We start from the raw sequence: 18,448 nt of genomic DNA on the forward strand, positions 1-18,448 counted from the left end.
GTCATACATTTATTCTTATGCTATTATTATGTGTTAACTTTGTTTTACAAGATATGTTGTTGTTTTGTGGACTAACATGTTTTGTAGGGTCAAAAGAGCAAAGTTTACCTCGGGTGAATAGTACCCGAGGCGCCCTCATGGAGCTTAGAGGCGCCTCGGGTGAAAAAGATCAGAGGTGCGCGTAGCGGAGCTGGAGGCGCCCTCATGGAGGTTTGAGGCACCTCAGACAGCCTTGAAGGCACCCTCAAGGCTTACGGAGGCGCCTTCAAGTGGATCAGCGGCAACTTCTTCAGCGTTCATCCGCGTGGCTAACTCGGCGATTGGAGACGCCCTTAAGGGGATTGAGGGTGCCTCTCAATAGGCTTTATAAGGAGTACTCGACCAACAGCTTAATCAATCATATCTCAAGCCATCTTTCAGCTGTGCACTGCTAACGAGATGATCCGGCTGAGCTACAACAAGTCCCCGATGACCAGAAGCTGCGAATCTTCAATTCTTGTTGTCGGTATAACTTTTTCAATACTGTTAAATTGTAATACTCTTGTAAACATTTATGTTATTATAGTTGTTGCCCAAAGTAAACGCTCAACGATCGTGGACCTTGGAGTAGGAGTCGCCCAAGGTTCCGAACCAAATAAAAATATTTGTGTCATTTTTTGTGTTTTTTGTTTTCTTATTCCGCTACTTAACTCTCGTCGAATTTCTGATTTCGATAAATGAAAGCCACGAGCGGTATTCACCCCCCCCCCCCCCTCCCTAGCACGTTTTGATCCAACATAGTCAGCCTAGTGGAGGTAGACACATAGACCATGTCCTGAACCAAGTGGGTTTAAGACGAGTGAAAGGAATGAGACACGATTTACTGTAGCTGCTGAAGGGTTCAGAATTAGTTTTGAGATCAACTACTAGGTGTCACTCATCATCGTTACATAATTAAGTTGTTAATTTTGGATGGCCAAGATAAATCAGAACTTATTAGGTCACACGCACTACGAGTCTCTAAAAGACGAAAATAAGTTAGAGAATAGGATTCTCATATCAAGGGATAAATGTGTGGTTAGACCATACATGAGACATATATGAAAATATTTATCAAAACGGAAGCACGAATGAGCCACATCTCTTATGAAAGAGTTGAGCCCTATTTGGTTTAGTCATGAACCAATTTAGTTTAACCATGAACCAACTTGATTTAGTTGTGAATCAAACCAAGGGTCAATGGGCTAATTTTTGGTTAAGGCATAATGGATTAGATTTGAGCTTTTTAATCCAACTCATTAAAGATTACTATACATTGATATCGTTAAAAGAAAATTAATGCACAATTAATTATTAACTTGATTAGGTTTTTAGAAAACCTAAACCCAGTACTCCTTTCCTCCTCTCCCTCTCTCTTGTCGTCGACCACAACAAGAGGTCCTACTCTCTTGTTGTTGTGAGCCATCAAAGAAGGAAAAGTTCTTCTTTGTGTTTCTTTTTCTTCTTGATCCTTCTCCTTCGCTCGTGGCTAGTATCTTCTGTAGGCGAAGCTTGTTCTCTTGGAGTTGTCTTGAAGAGCTCGGTGTGGATACGAATAGAAGCGAGGTTCGATAAAGTCACAAAAGGTTAATGCCCTTCTCGTTACAGGTCATTCGTAAGGTATATCTAGAATAATTGTTATTCAATTTCATTTTATTTTATGATCTTGTTTGCGCGATTGTATCTTGTATTTGTGTGATATGTGTGATGTAATAAATTAGTTTATTTATCATTTAGTCTTCTGCTGTGCATGTTTACGAAACATGTTTTTAGTACATACCGCATTGGGCATATCCCAACAAGAAGTACAAGGTAATCAAACCTAGTTTTGATAATGACAAAGGGTTTAAAGTTAAGATGTGTTGTGATTTAACAAGTTTACCTGAGTGTACAGGCAATTCTAGTTGAGACTAAGCAACGAAGTTCTGGTCAAGGGACTAGGCATGAAGTCCTAGTCAAGGGATGGGCACGAAGTCCTGATCAAGGGATTGAGCATTTTGCAAATCAAGACATCAGGCAGAAGTCGTGGGGGTCGCGAACACTAGGCAGAAATCTAGGCGGGTAGAAGATCGAACGTCTAACAGAAGTCTCGGAGGTCAAGGTCTCGGAGGTCAAGGTCAGATGCTAAGCAAAAGTCCAAACAAGTGTTTGGCAAAAGGTAACTCTCCTAAGAGGAGTATATGAGGATGCGCTCCCCATTGAGAGAACAATAGGCGTCGATTCGTCCTAAGATTTCACTGGAAATCTAAAAGTCAGAACCGGACAGCTAACTATGTTTTGTATGGTATCTTTTTGTATTTAGACTAATATGTTTTATAGGAGTAAAAATGCATAAGTTAGCCTTAGGTGAACAGTGCTCGAGGCGCCTTGGAGATGATTGGAGGAGCCTTGGAGCTATGCGAAGGCACACTGGATAGGGCGGAAACTCCCTTGAGCGGATGAACTTTGGGGATAAAGTTTTCGTTGTGGGGAGGCGCCCTGGAGTGCATGGAAGGCGTCTTGGAGGGCGGCAGCGGCGGCGCCTCGAAACGCCTGGAAGGCGCCCTGGGGTACATAAAGGTCGCAATCCACACAACTTATCATGACCGAAGCTTAAGTGATCTAATTTACACTTGAAGGCGTCTTAGACAAGGCTGGAGGTGCCTTCAACGCTCCATAAAAGTCCTATTCTCCCTTTGTATAAAACTTCAATACAAGCGACAACAACTCTCTACATCCTCCGTTCTTACACGTTGCTCCATAAAGCTCTACATGACTCCTGAACATTGCCCCGACAACGACTACGCATGAGTTTCCATTTCAAAGCCGTTGGTATAATTAGTTTTAGTTTACTTTTACTTTCATTTCAAACTAATTGTGTAAACATTCAAAAATTTTAGTAGATTGCCTCAAATAAATACTCAACAAGTGTGAGTTTTAAAGTAGAAATCGTCACACTCCGAACCAAATATAAATGACATATTAATTTAGATTTTATTGATCTTCTTTTATTCTTCTTTATTTCTCTTGTGTTTTCTCTATTACTTAAAAAAATGTAAAAAAAAAAACACAAATAGTATTCACCCATGCCGATTCTGATATGTTTTTCGATCCTACATAAACTTTGGTAAAGCAACTAGTAAAATTCAACCACGTCATTTTATTCGATCCAAGCTGGAGAAATCTCTCATTTTATATTTAAAAAAATACCTTCGAATATTTTAAAATAATCAATATTAATGATTCCATTTTCCCACTGATCTGATCCATTCCATTATGAAGAATCTTCCTAATATCTTAAATCTTATACAGATTTGGTATGCTTAACTACAAACAGATATGAACAAATAGGCAACACTTCAAAAAAAAAAGTCACAGGAGTACTCATGCATAAAATAAACTCTTCGAATGATTCATGGTTTGGGAAGAGATCATGGCCTTTTGTTCTCTTCAAAGAGGCTTCTAACTTCAACAACAAGGTCAATCTTGAGAGGTGAGTTGACTTTTATGCGCTCTAGATTGGCCTGAGGAGTGTTGACTACAGTGCTTGGTTGGCATTTGGGACGAAGCGCCAGAGATCTACTGCAATATCCAACTCTTTCTTTTTGAGAAATTTGTAAAGTTGTGGCACATCATACCGCAGCTACAATACCAACAAACAGAATTACTTGTCGCTAAAAGGTCCATTTCCATTACTTGGATCGAAGATGCGAGGATTGGAGGGAAAGATCACAAAACTATATTATTAATTCAATCATTTGTGTTCATCTTTTAGATACTTTCCCTCTTCTTCCTCATATTTTCCATCCAAGTAATCAGGCCAACCATTCAAGAACTGAAAACCTTTGGTAATGAACATATCCAAGGTTATATTATCACAAAGAATTTTCACAAATTAGAATACCTCACATAAAACTTCTGCAGTTCTGACGTTCAAATCTCGAACGACAAATTTCTTTATATACTGTTCACCACAAATAAATGAGACCATATTAGGGGGATATCCAAACAACTATAAGGTATGGGAATAACTATTTTATTCTAGACAGAAGTATTCCTATATTTGTTTGTAAAGATGAATACCAAATTTTATGGAATTGAGATTTCTCATATTCCTGGGGATTTTTTTTCAATTTTATTCTGTAAATAATTTTGCCTTATTTTTCAAGAATACATGTTCTAACTCTCTCTCTCTACATATATATCTTAAGAATGAGTAGAGAAGAGTGCATGATTGGATTCAGTAGCACAAAACAGTCAATTGGACTTATTGGAGTGAAAGCCGAATGAGCAGTTGTTGCTTATTGGACTAAGTGAATGAGTTCACTCTATGGCAGGAATATTTTGCCTTATTTTTCAAGAACATATACTTATTTAACTCTCTAAAAACATATATTATGAACAAATAAGGTATAACGCACGGTTGGATCAAGTTGGGAAAACCAGTTAAATGAGCTTATTGAACTGATGAGAGTAAGTAGGATGGCCAATTAAGCTGGTTTGGCAGGTGAGTGACGTTGGGCAAGATAGCGATTATTCTGCAGGTTGACGAGAAGAGGAAACCTTGAGGAGAGAACAAGAAGAGGAGCCTCCAAGAGGAAACTTTTTATTAAAATTCGAGGGTTAATCCCTCAACATCTAAACATGACTCTTATATAGACCACACATAAGACTCAATTAAGGAAAGAAATTACAATTAACATATCTTAATTACAATCTTGTAAAAAAAGGAAATAGATTTATATCCGAAAAGGAAAGTAATTAGCTTAATGATCTTAACTCAAATCAAAATGCAGATCAAATCCTCTCTAAAAAATACTATAAATATGAAAATTACCCTAAATACCTAAAAATAAAAATTATCAAAAATAGCAAAAAGACCTGAAAAGGGTTTAAAAGGTAGAATTTGGGGCTGAAAATTTGACGATTACGGTTTCACCCATAATAAACGTTGGTTTCGAATTATGCATGTGTGACGATGGACAGAGTCTGATTCTGAATTTCGAGTTAAAAGTTAAGTTCGTTTGAAGTTTGATGGCTCATATTGAGCTTCAACATCAGTTGGGCCTGCATCAATGAGCTAGGCAGGTTGAGTGGGTCTCAATGAAATTTGAGGGCTCAGATCGGAGGATAACAAGCCGGTTGCGCCTACAGGCAAAATATACCAATTGGACTAGATTGTGCGACCTAAACGAATGAACAAAATATTTCATATAGAAATTTTATCATTGTTAAAATTATTATAACATTCCCACGAGCCAAACACGAATCATTATTCTAAGTCTATTACATTTCATAAACCAAACCAAGGATAACTCATTCTTAATAAATCCATTGTCTATTTCATTCCCTAGGAGTAGGTATTCCATTCCTTATTCATTCAATTCCAAAATCCAAACACACCGTCACAGTAAAAGCTCTTGTTATAAAGCATCAGATGATAATGTGTATAACAATTTTAGATCCATTAAAGGAATCTCTCAACTAGGAGAAGAGAAAGTACTACTGACATAAGAAGCAGCACATTTAATTCTAGCAAGCCCAAAAGAATGCAAAAGAAAGCAACTTACATCTCTGGTGGTAGTTTTATGCAAAGAGTAGACTGCACAAGAAGCGACCTGTGGAGAATCAGCCAAGGAACTTGAGGAACCAAATCATTGCTAACTAAACCATGCATGCAAGAAGAACAATCTTTACCTTCAAAGCTTTTGCAAGAAACTCAACGTCAGATCCTTTTCTCCGAGTTCCAAAAGGAGGATTCATGACAACAGTGTGCACCAAATGATCTGCAACAGTAATTTAAGATGTCTATTGCCTCGATTTCTCCAATAAGAAAAGAAAGAAATAATTTCAACAAACAAACTTTTCTTCACACTGTTTTCTTGCGATCAGAAACTATGATTCAAACTTCAAAATGAAGACTGACTAATTCCAACTTTGTGCTGAAGTGGATTGTAGCTTGGCAGTGAATTTCAAACCTCAACAGTTGCCTCTGTTTCTGAATAAGGAAATGGAGGAAAGAGTCTCACATTTTTCGGCTGTCGGCTATTTAAAACATTCCTTTCGGATCGTGGTTGAGTCTAACGAATTGATGGATCAAATCTCTCATCCAAGCGAGCCATTTCAATTGTTATTAGAATGGACCTATCTTAGGCATGTTGAGGTTGGAAAGGCCTTATGTGATAGTGTAATCTTCCACTAGGCTTCAAAAGCATTTTCTGAAAATAGATCCACAAAACCTAGTGGGCTAGTGGTGAGCTAATGAAGAAATATAAGCAGATGAATGGCTAATACGGACATGGATTTATGCATTCTGGGATAAAAATTGGTCAGCTGACAAGTTAATGAATTGATTCTCTCACCTAAGTAAATCATTTCAGATGCATCTCATAATTTCAAATATTTACAACATAGTAAAGTTCCACAAATATATACTCGGAAACAAAAGAATAGAAAGTCTATTTGGTGTCTTGATAATGAAAACATTGCGTCTTTGCACAGAAAAATGAGATCTTGGGTTGGGATTACCTCTCCATCTTAAGTTGTTAATGTCACACTGCATGAAATCCATTTCCAGCTGCATCAACATATATTAACCAAAAGGTTCGAGTTAGCCTTTTTGTGATGTATAAAACCATGAAAAACAAAAATGGGTAAATAAGGAATTGATAGTGACAATTAGAAAGGCAAAAATTCATCTGACGAATGGAAAGTATTCTGAATCAATTAGTACAGAATATCCCAAATCAGTTTCTTACAATCTCCAACATTGAAAATTTAGAACTTATATCACATTTAAATACACTTTGGCTAGTCAACTCTAAAATTAGTAGGCATTCAGCATTCTTTTATTTGTTTAGAATTCAGACAGCACAAACCATGAAACCAAGTACCAAAATGTCATTGCGAGGAGTGATGACAAATTACAACTTTAGAATATAAATAATGTTACCTCCAGATCTACAGCATTTTCTGAAGCAATCTCTAGAGATTGGGGATCGATGTCAATGCCAATGACCTGCCTGTCCATGTAACAGAAATCATATGCATTATCAAATAGATAAATCAATCATAACCACCAAACTATATTCTATCAACATATTTCAATATATAATGAAAAAAATATTGAACAATGTAAGTCATTAAAAGCTTGCACCAAATTAAAAGGTTGAATTCAGTGTGAGAGATTAACAAAAATATGAGAAGTGATGCTTACTCCGCATCCAAAAGTGCACTTGCTAATCCTAACGTACCACAACCACAACCAAAATCTGCTACAATCTTGCCACTTATATTTCCATATGTATTTTCTACCTGTTAAAAATAATGAAAAAAAGAAAATATAGAAATATTGTTCTTAGAAGTAGTTCTGGATAATTTGATTAGCAAAGAATTGAAGTACTAGATCGTAAGGGGATTTAATGGAATTCACCATCAACAAAATATAAAAAGAAAAAAGTACCCAAAAACAAGATATATCAACAAAATTTGCACAGACTGAACTTCTTAGGGATTAAGTGCTTTAAATATTAAAACTATCATCCTAAGATGCAAAAGGAACCTCCCAAATTAACACACATTACTTAGAAATTAAATAAAACACTTAGCTTATGAAAGCAAGCTATCCAACCTCTATTTTGAATCAATGAGTCAATCCGAATGAATTATAGAAGCTAACAACCAAACTCTCTCCTCATTGCCCATATTCATCCATCAAAACATCTAAAGGGTATGTTTGCTTGAGTGCAGAAAATTCAACAGAGGATAAGGAAAGAAAGTAGGGATAAAAAATTTTAAGTAACGAAAATGGTACCTTTATGTGGTGTGTTTGGGTTGGAGAAAAGGGAAGTAAGAAGGAAAAACTAATTTTCTATAATAGCCTCATCTTCTACCAAAGGTGGACATGGGTGCAAAAGACTAGAGAGATATCAGGAGGGCCATGCAGAGGAGACTGGAAGCAAAAAAACAAGGAGTTGCAAGGATAATTCTACCAGATCTGGATGGATAAATTGTTGGTATTTAATTGTTCAATGCGCATCGGAAGGTGTGAAAAATACATTAAATAACTTTTAAAATTTTTCACAACAAAATAATTTTATTTAGATCGAACAAAAAATCTTGTTTAATTATAAAATCTCTTATAATTCAACATGCAAACATTATAATATTTTCTTTATAATTCTACAAAAATAGAATCTCTTCCTTGAGCTCGTGCCTAAGATTCGCAGGTCGCCAGAGTTCTTTGCAGGTTGCCGGAGTTCTTCCAACGCCACGATCTTCCTTGCCAATTCTTCGAATCAACGGATGGACAAAAGTGTGGGCTAGCTCTTTTAACTTTTCTCACAAAATCAACTATCAAATTTTTCACCAAAAATTCTCCTCTTTTGTTCCCGGGAGAGAGAGAGAGACATGTATTATATAGTAAGGAGAGAGGGGAACGTGTATTATGAAAATGGGAGAGAAAAAGGGAAATGTGTATTATAAAGTGGGAGAGAAAAGAGGGGAACATGTATACTAAAGTGGAAGAGAAAAAATGGAAACGTGTATTATAAAGTGGGAGAGGAAATTTATAATATTGCCAAATATAATATTTGATTTCTCTCTTTTATATTTTATTCGTAATCAAATTACAAATAGAATATCTAAATACTTGATTTTTTTTTCTCTTATATATATTTTATTTGTAATCAAATTACAAATAGAATATCCAAATATTTAATTTCTCTCTTTTATATTTTATTCGTAATCAAATTACAAATAGAATATCTAAATACTTGATTTCTCTCTTATATATATTTTATTTGTAATCAAATTATAAATAGAATATCCAAATATCTGATTTCTCTCTTTTATATTTTATTCGTAATCAAATTACAAATAGAATATCTCCTTTTAGTTAAAATAATAAATAATTTTATTAGTTAATAAATTTTGTGAGAATAAATAATTAATCAAATTAATTATTTAAGAGTATCCATCATGATTATACGAAGATGGTTTGGGGACCATGGACCCATAATTTCAAGCTCCAATAAATTTAGATACAATTAATTAAAGCTCTTTAATTAATTATCTAATTTATTAATTCTGAGATTATTCCACTAAAATCCGGAATTGCACTCTTGAGAATTATGGAACATATTTACTCAAAAGATTTGAACAGTCCATTGATATAATCATTACATGTCGATCAACCCTCCGTTCATGGTTCACAAATAGAGCTAGGCGAAATTACCGTTTTACCTCTCTATTTGTATCTAAAACGTTAAGTACCATTGATTCACTAGTAAATAGTTAATTCATAATCTAATTATGAATTAGAGCGCTCAAACTATTCAGTGCTAGAATCAATACTCAAGAGAACCATTCTAGCATCCTTTCGGAAGTTACGGATTCCGTATCTATAAATCATATTCCCAGCTGAATGTATAACTGAGTCTCTAAAATGTAAGTGTTACGCCTATTATTTAAAATAGGTTTTAACAAACAAATCAAGAGACCTATTAATACAAACAAGGAATCTATAATTACTCAGGATTTAGATTGATCTACATATGATCATCTTAGCGATGTAGATTTGAGTCTTTGTAACGGTACTTAAATATCGACACTTAAATCACATCTGGTCCTTGTCCTATATAATCATATTATATAAAATGCCTCTGCTTAGTGTCATTACACTGATTGTCCGGATAAGACTATCATATTCATAATGTCAGCAAACTGCATTCATGATTTCCAATTAAAGATTCATACTTTAATCAATCATGGACATTTTAAATATATTATCTATGATTTTAATCCTCTTGTATATAACAATCTTATATTCTAAAATCATAGTTATAACAATATATTATGGATTTTATACAGATATTCATTTTTATACAAGTAAGCATAAAATAATCAAACAATAAAATAAATGCTTCTTTTATTTAATTCAACAATTAATAATAAATATCTGTTTTATGGGCATATTCCCAACAAACTCCCACTTGACCTAAAGCAGATGAGACATATCTCTAAGATCCATTTCCTCTAAGTGACCTATGAACATTTTTTCAGGTAATGTCTTGGTGAACGAATCGGCAAGGTTCTCTTTCGACGCTATCTTCATAACGTCGACATCTCTTCGACGTACAATCTCCCTAAGGAGATGATACTTTCTTTCTATGTGCTTGCTTCTTTTATGACTCCGTGGTTCTTTCGAATTTGCCACAGCCCCACTGTTGTCACAATACAGGGTTAATGGTTTATCCATATCTGGAACTATTTCCATATTAGAGTAGAACTTTTTCAGCCAAACTGATTCCTTAGCGGCTTCACAAGCTACTATATATTCCGCCTCCATGGTAGAATCTGCTATGCTGGATTGTTTAATGCTTCTCCAAACAACTGCTCCTCCACCAAGAATAAATATTGATCCAAACGTCGACTTTCGAGAGTCCTTATCTGACTGGAAATCAGAATCAGTATATCCCAAGGGGTTCAGGACTCCTCCTGAATAGACAACCATATAGTTTCTTATTCTTCGCAGGTACTTGAGAATATGCTTTACTGCAACCCAATGATCTAATCCTGGGTTTGACTGGTACCGACTAATCATTCCCACTGCATAGCAAATATCAGGCCTAGTGCACAACATAACATACATAAGGCTTCCCACTGCTGATGCATATGGGATACGTCTCATATGCTCTTCCTCTTGCAATGTTTTGGGACATTGTGCCTTGGAAAGAGTAATTCCATGTCGAGTTGGTAAGAGACCTTTCTTGGAATTTTGCATCGAAAAAACGAGTGAGCACCTTATCAATATAAGTTGCTTGAGATAATGCTAGGAGTTTATTCTTCCTATCCCGAATAATCTGGATCCCAAGAACATAACTTGCTTCTCCCAAATCTTTCATTTGGAATTGCTCAGTCAACCATGTCTTTACATGAGATAACACTTTTATATCATTCCCAATGAGTAAAATGTCATCTACGTAAAGGACTAAGAAAACCACACTTTTAGCATTAATGAGCTTGTAAACACAAGGTTCATCAATATTTTGTTGGAAGCCATAGGTCTTAATAATCTCATCAAACCTAAGATTCCATAATCTGGATGCTTGCTTAAGTCCGTAAATGGACCTTTGTAGCTTGCAAACTTTCTGCTCCTGATCTTTAACTATGAACCCTTCTGGTTGCACCATATAGATGCTTTCTTCAAGATGACCATTCAAAAAAGCTGTCTTAACATCCATTTGTCAAATCTCATAGTCAAGACAAGTGGAAATGGACAAGAGAATGCGGATAGACTTTATCATGGCAACCGGAGAGAAAGTTTCTTTATAATCAACTCCTTCCTTTTGGGTATAACCCTTTGCCACTAATCTAGCTTTGAAAGTCTCTACTTCTCCATTCACACCTCTCTTTTCTTAAAGATCCATTTACATCCTATGGGCCTGACGTCTTCAGGTGGATCTACAAGTTCCCAGACCGAATTAGAGTACATTGACTCTATTTCTTGATGTTGGTTGCTACTCAGAAAACCTAATGGTTCCACTGTACAAAAATTTTATACATGGTCTGAACCTTTCCTAGCTACCATGTGTTCTTTTAAGTTAAACTTGAATCGCCTGCGGAACTTAACACGTTTGATTCTAAGTTTAACTTATTTTTCCTTGCACGGATAGTCACGGAACTCATGGCTAAGGTATTCTCCACCTCGATCGGATCGAAGCATCTTGTGCACGACTTAGATCTAATCTAATCGCAAGGGTGCATTATGTGCAAGACTTAGATCTAATCTAATCGTAAGGCACTAATTAATTAATTACTTATTAAACATGCATCATATACATAAGCAATTAACTAATTAATATATTTGTGATTTAGTCATGGCCCTACTACGATCTTCTCAAGCCAATGAGAAGATCGAATGGTCAACCTAGGGTCAACAGCTTTAGAGCCTATACTGATTGGCACTAGTGCTAGTGGGAGATTGTTAGTTAGAGCCCTAGAGCCAATCATTTGATGATTGTATGGACTCATGTATATCATATTCTTGTATATATATTAAGACGTTTGGTTTTTTGGTTATTATGCTTATTTGTATTAGTGCCAGATAAAATAAGTATAGTAACGTCCTTGAGTAGAAGGTTCTTACCTATATCAATCGATTGGTTGAATCGATAGTGAGATGATATAGGGAACACTACTCTAAATCATTCCTAGTCGAGTATTAACATTCAGGGACAATGTTAATACAATAAGACTAGCATGTAGGTCAGCTCGATGACTTGATCTCACAAGTCATTGATATAGAGATATCAAGCTGACACATGGGTATGCATTAGAGAATGTATACTGAATGACCCGCCATGAGAAAGTATCATGGATCGTTATATGAGTGTCATATACTTTCTCATGTGGCTACTAGTATGACTATTAGTCCTTAGACCTGAAGTCACCATGGATCCCTACATAAGGAGTTATGTACTTTGGTTTCGTCAAACGTCACCCGTAACTGGGTGGACTATAAAGGCGATTACTGGGTATATAACAAATTATGCAGAGGGATGTGAGTGATGTAGATGGGATCTATCCCTCCTATATGACGGGAGAGACATCGATATTCTTGAGATACAGATCTATAGAGATAGATCTAAGAGATTGCTTGGCTTAAGTCAGAGTACATATATTGACAAGGTACTCCTTCGGTTTGCCATGCAGAACTCCAAGAAGGGATTTCTGCCGATGTCACATGGCGTGAGTCTTTCGAAGACTCAAGGTCCCTCTTCTAGAGAGGAGAGAGACCGCATGGATCAGATCCCTTATGCCTCAGCCATAGGATCGATCATGTACGCCATGCTATGTACTCGACCTGATGTCTCGTATGCTTTGAGCATGACGAGCAGATACCAGTCTGAAAGTCTTTGGATAGCGGTCAAGAATATTCTTAAGTACTTAAGAAGGACTAAATAATATTTTTGATATATGGAGGCAATGATGAGCTAGCTGTAAAGGGTTACTGTGATGCTAGCTTCCAGAAACCAGGATGACTATAGATCATAGTCGGGTTCGTGTTTTGCTTAAATGGTGGTCTGTGAGCTGGAAGAGTTCGACGGACAGTAGCTGATTCTACAATAGAGGCCGAGTATATTCTTGCATCGAGGCAGCAAAGGAGGCTGGATCCACAAGTTCATCTTGAACTTGGGTGGTTCCTAGCATCGTGACCAGTTGAGCTCTATTGTGACAACAATGGAGCTATATCAGCGAAGGAACCTCGCTCACACCAGCACATACTACGGCGCTTCCATAGATTATCGATAGAGGAGATGTGAAGATTTGCAGTACCTACAGAACATCGCAGATCCTTGACCAAGACTTTGGCACGGAGGAAGCATGATGGTCACACTAGGTCATTGGGCCTTAGAGCCTATCTTGATTGGCACTAGTGCTAGTGGGAGATTGTTAGTTAGAGCCCTAGAGCCAATCATTTGATGATTGTATGATCTCATGTATATCATATTCTTGTATATATATTAAAGGCGTTTGGTTTTTGGTTATTATGCTTATTTGTATTAGTGCCGGATAAAATAAGTATAGTAACGTCCTTGAGTAAGTTTTACCTATATCAATCGATTGGTTGAATCGATAGTGAGATGATATAGGAACACTACTCTAAATCATTCCTAGTCGGTATTAACATTCGGGGACAATGTTAATACAATAAGACTAACATGTAGTCAGTTCGATGACTTGATCTCACAAGTCATTGATATAGAGATATCAAGCTGACACATGGGTATGCATTAGAGAATGTATACTGAATGACCCGCCATGAGAAAGTATCATGGATCGTTATATGAGTGTCATATACTTTCTCATGTGGCTATTAGTATGACTATTAGTCCTTAGACCTGAAGTCACCATGGATCCCTACATAAGGAGTTATGTACTTTGGTTTCGTCAAACGTCACCCGTAACTGGGTGGACTATAAAGGCGATTACTGGGTATATAACAAATTATGCAGAGGGATGTGAGTGATGTAGATGGGATCTATCCCTCCTATATGACGGGAGAGACATCGATATTCTTGATAGAGTGAGACCACAAAGTGTATGGCCATACCCAAATGAGTCAATATGAGATATTGAGCTCATTTGATTGAGTGAGTCTACTCGGAGTTCAAGATTTAGATTGGTCAGAGGATGACACGGTCTATGCCTCACATTGATCAATCTAGATGTCTAGGATAGAAGGACACTTGTCATATATTGTGAGGAGTCACAATTAGTAGTCACAAGGTGATGTTGGATCTCGACATTTCTTGTATCTTGGGTAGCAATGATGTATTGCTAGATGCCGCTCATTGCTTATGTTTCTAAAGGAGTTTAGAAACATTGCCAACGTTACAAGAACCTATTGGGTCACACACAAAGAACAAGTGGTTGGAGATTGGGTTCATATGATGAACCAATTGGATTGGGTTCATATGATGAACCAATTGGATTCAAATTAGACTTATTGAGTTAGACTCAATTAGATTCAATTGTTGAATGAGTCTAATTTAGATTTGATTCATTGAGTCAATTTATATTAATGAATTGAGATTCATTAAATTGAAATTGACTTGAATCAAAGGTTGGATTTAACTCAACAAGGAAGAAATTGGTCAATTTTGACTTGACCAAATGGAAGTTGAAACATCAAATTTGACTTGATGTATTGCCACATCATAAGGATGACTCATCCTTACCACATCACATGCCACCTCATGGAGGTTACAACACCTCCCATCCCATTTAATGTGGCCGGCCACATTAAATGAGGGAGTTATGTGTGTGGCCGGCCACACTAAAGGATGAGTTGTTTTTCATTTAGTGCGGATTGATGTGTGGTAATTGTCTCTTCTTCCTCCTAGCTCTCTTCCTCCTTTCTCTTGCTGTTTTGCCGTGACTTTCATGGTGAGGAGAAGATGGTTGAGTGAATCCAAGAGCAAAGGAAGAGTGAAGGTCACAAAGGAAGGATACTACTAGTGAGTGTATTAGATTTCTTTTATACCTTCTTCTTTTCTTCCTTTCCAATCCCATTCGAGAGCTCTAGAAAGTGCTAGCACACTTGGGGCTCTCTTCTCCATCCTTTGAGTGTGGGAGACACTCCTTGTTCGTGTGGATATCATTAGAGGAGTGTCTACGTTGACCCTCTTGAGATCCGGCGTACCGTTGGACGAGCGGGATTTGCGAGGGCACGCTTCGAAGGTAAAATGGTTTTTCCTTTGTAGATCCACTGTAGATCGTAGTATAAAACTCGTATTTTTGTTTTGGAAATTTTTCCTTGCACGGATCTACGGCTTTGGGTGATTCGGGGTTTCCGCGACGCGAAAAGCGGTTTTCGCGGCCCGAAAAAACCCAACACTCATCATAGATCGTACCATATCTAATAAGGTACGATTCCTCCATTCGGATACACCATTCCACTGTGGTGCTCCAGGAGGAGTGAGTTGGGATAGAATCCCACACTCAGCTAGATAGTCACGGAACTCATGGCTCTGATACCACTGTTGGGTTTTTTCGGGCCGCGAAAACCGCTTTTCGCGTCGCGGAAACCCCGAATCACCCAAAGCCGTAGATCCGTGCAAGGAAAAATTTCGAAAACACAAATACGAGTTTTATACTACGATCTACAGTAGATCTACAAAGGAAAAACTATTTTACCTTCGAAGCGTGCCCTCGCAAATCCCGCTCGTCCAACGGTACGCCGGATCTCAAGAGTGTCAACGTAAACACTCCTCTAATGATATCCACACGAACAAGGAGTGTCTCCCACACTGTGCTAGCACTTTCTAGAGCTCTCGAATGGGATTGGAAAGGAAGAAAAGAAGAAGGTATAAAAGAAATCTAATACACTCACTAGTAGTATCCTTCCTTTGTGACCTTCACTCTTCCTTTGCTCTTGGATTCACTCAACCATCTTCTCCTCCATGAAAGTCACTGACAAGAAAGGAGGAATAGAGCTGGGAGGAAGAAGAGACAATTAACACACATCAATCCGCACTAAATGACAACTCATCCTTTGTGTGGCGGCCACAAATAACTCCTCATTTAATGTGGGCATTAAATGGGATGAAGTGGTAACCTCCGTGGCATGTGTGTGGCGGATGAGTCATCTGATGATGGCAACATCAGTCAACTTGATGTTTCAACTTCGTTGGTCAGTCGACGTTCTGTTGATTAAATCAACGCTGATTCAAGTCAATTTCATTTAATGAATCTCATTCATTAATATTGACTCAATGAATCAAATCTAAATTAAACAATTGAATCTGATGAGTCTAACTCAATAGTCGTCGTTGAACAATCTGGTTCATCATATGAACAATGACCACTTGTTCTTTGTGTGCGTTGAATGTTCTAAACTCGCTGGCAATGGCGACGTGCTAACGTTAAAATGAGATCAACATCTGTGACTGTGACTCCAATATGACAGTCCTATCTGAATCTGGATTGATCGATGTGGCATCGGCCTCGACCAATCTAACTCGTGAACTACTCGATCAAATGAGCTCAATATCTCATATTGACTTGGGTGGTTCACTCAAATATCGTGTCAGGGATAGATCCATCATCACTCCTCCGCTGTTGTTATATGCCGATGTCGTTATAGTCACCGATTACGGTGACGGACGAGCAATACAACTCATGTGAGGATCCATGTGACCGGTCTGGACAATAGTCATAATGGCCACGTGAGTATGTGCACTATAGCGATCCATGATACTGGCGGGTATGCGTTCTACTGTCGCTATGTCGATGACGCGATCAGTCATCGGCTCATGCTGGTCTTGTGTGTGGCATTGTCACGAATGTGACAAAATGATTGAGTAGTGTTCTCTATCTACTCGTTCAACAATCGATATGGTGAGAACCCTGCTCGGGCGTTACTGCTATTATCGGCGCTTCTAATCGAATAAGCGTAATGCAAGAATATGATATACGTGAGTCCGTAGAATCGTCAGGTGATTGGCTCTGGGGCTCTGTCTCCCAGCACTGGTGCCATCGATGGGCTCTGGGCTGACTGTGACCATCATGTTCCTTTGTGCGGTCTGCGTGGATGCGATGTTGCCTCTGTAAATCTTCATCTCCATCGAGATGGGCGCCGTGTAACGGGTGTGAGCGAGGTTCGCCGCTGCTCCGTTGTTGTCCGAGACCGACCGGCTGGTGATCGGCGCGCTGACCCCCGCCACGGTGCTCGGAGGCGTTCGCGTCGCGGTTCGACGCCCCGGCCCGGGCCTACGCCCTCGCCACCGCGGCGAGCCGGTAACGTCAGCTGCGAACCCTCTGCGACAGCTCGTTGCCTCGTATCGAAATATTCTTTAGTTCTTCTTGAAGTAAAAATATTCTGACGCTATCGATGACTTTCACTGATGATCGTATCTACTCCATGCTCAAGCATCTGGTGTCGGTCGATAACAACATACATGATCGATCCTGATGTGATACGATCCATCTCTGAAGAGGACAGTCTTCGAAGACTCGCCATGTGTGTAATCACTGGAGTTGCATGGCGGCCTGTCATGCTATATGCTGCGACAACAGCAATCTCTATCTATCTGTATCCCAAGAATACGAGATGCCTCACCTAAGTCCTTCATTGAAAAGCAACTCCCTAGCCCAGTCTGAAGCATAGGGATGTCCTTCCCAATGAGTAGTATGTCATCCACATACAATGAGGAAGACAACTATATCTCCTACAACCTTCTTGTAGACACAAGACTCATATTCGTTCTTGATGAAACCAGCTTTGATTGCATCATCGAAACGAAGATTCCACTCAGAAGCTTGCTTTAGTCCATAAATGGACCTATGCACTTGCATACTGCTAGTATTTGTGGATCTACAAAACCCTCAGGTTGTGTCATGTACACATCCTCGAGCGGGTTTCCATTCAAAGGGTTTGACATCCATCCGCCATATCTCATAGTCATGGTAGGCTGCAAGCATGATCCGAATGGACTTAAACATCTCTTGGAGAAAAGGTTTCATCATAGTCAATACCATGAATCGCTTGAAACCTTTAGCTACCTAGCGACCCTTATGAATAAGTCCATCCATGTCAGTCTTTCTCCTAAAGACCCACTTGCACCCAATGGGTTTTACCCCTTGGTGGATCAACCAAAGTCCATACTTGGTTGGTATACATGGATTCCATTTCGGATCTCATGGCCTCTAGCCATTTCTCGGAATCTCTCATCACAACTTCCGATAGGTGGTAGGCTCATCCTCTGAGCATAACGTCATCCCGGTCGGACAAGAGAAATGAGTATCTCTCGGTGATGACATACCCTATCGACCTGCGAAGAGGTATATCTACTTGAGCTGGTTGTTGTTCCTCTCTTTGTGGAACAACATCATCACAACACTTTGTGGTTCCGGTTCAACTTCCATCGAGGCATCAGTGCTATTG

At 38.3% G+C, this 18,448-nt stretch overlaps 1 protein-coding gene across 1 annotated transcript in view; it reads right to left on the bottom strand.

Moving 5' to 3' along the window:
- Positions 1-3,508: 3,508 nt before the first annotated feature.
- The window catches only part of LOC121993929 (rRNA N6-adenosine-methyltransferase METTL5-like), a 54,024-nt gene continuing 39,084 nt past the window's right edge, over positions 3,509-18,448 (bottom strand). Inside the window, exons 3-9 of the mRNA XM_042548170.1 lie at positions 7,214-7,311; positions 6,950-7,019; positions 6,526-6,574; positions 5,695-5,783; positions 5,568-5,615; positions 3,902-3,961; positions 3,509-3,640 (exon numbers count right to left, since the gene is read on the bottom strand). Of these exons, the coding sequence (XP_042404104.1) occupies positions 3,536-3,640; positions 3,902-3,961; positions 5,568-5,615; positions 5,695-5,783; positions 6,526-6,574; positions 6,950-7,019; positions 7,214-7,311 (519 nt within the window). The 3' untranslated portion in view covers positions 3,509-3,535. The remainder of the gene's footprint in view (positions 3,641-3,901; positions 3,962-5,567; positions 5,616-5,694; positions 5,784-6,525; positions 6,575-6,949; positions 7,020-7,213; positions 7,312-18,448) is intronic.

This window comes from Zingiber officinale, chromosome 6A, assembly GCF_018446385.1.
Source record: "Zingiber officinale cultivar Zhangliang chromosome 6A, Zo_v1.1, whole genome shotgun sequence".
Taxonomy (NCBI): domain Eukaryota; kingdom Viridiplantae; phylum Streptophyta; class Magnoliopsida; order Zingiberales; family Zingiberaceae; genus Zingiber; species Zingiber officinale.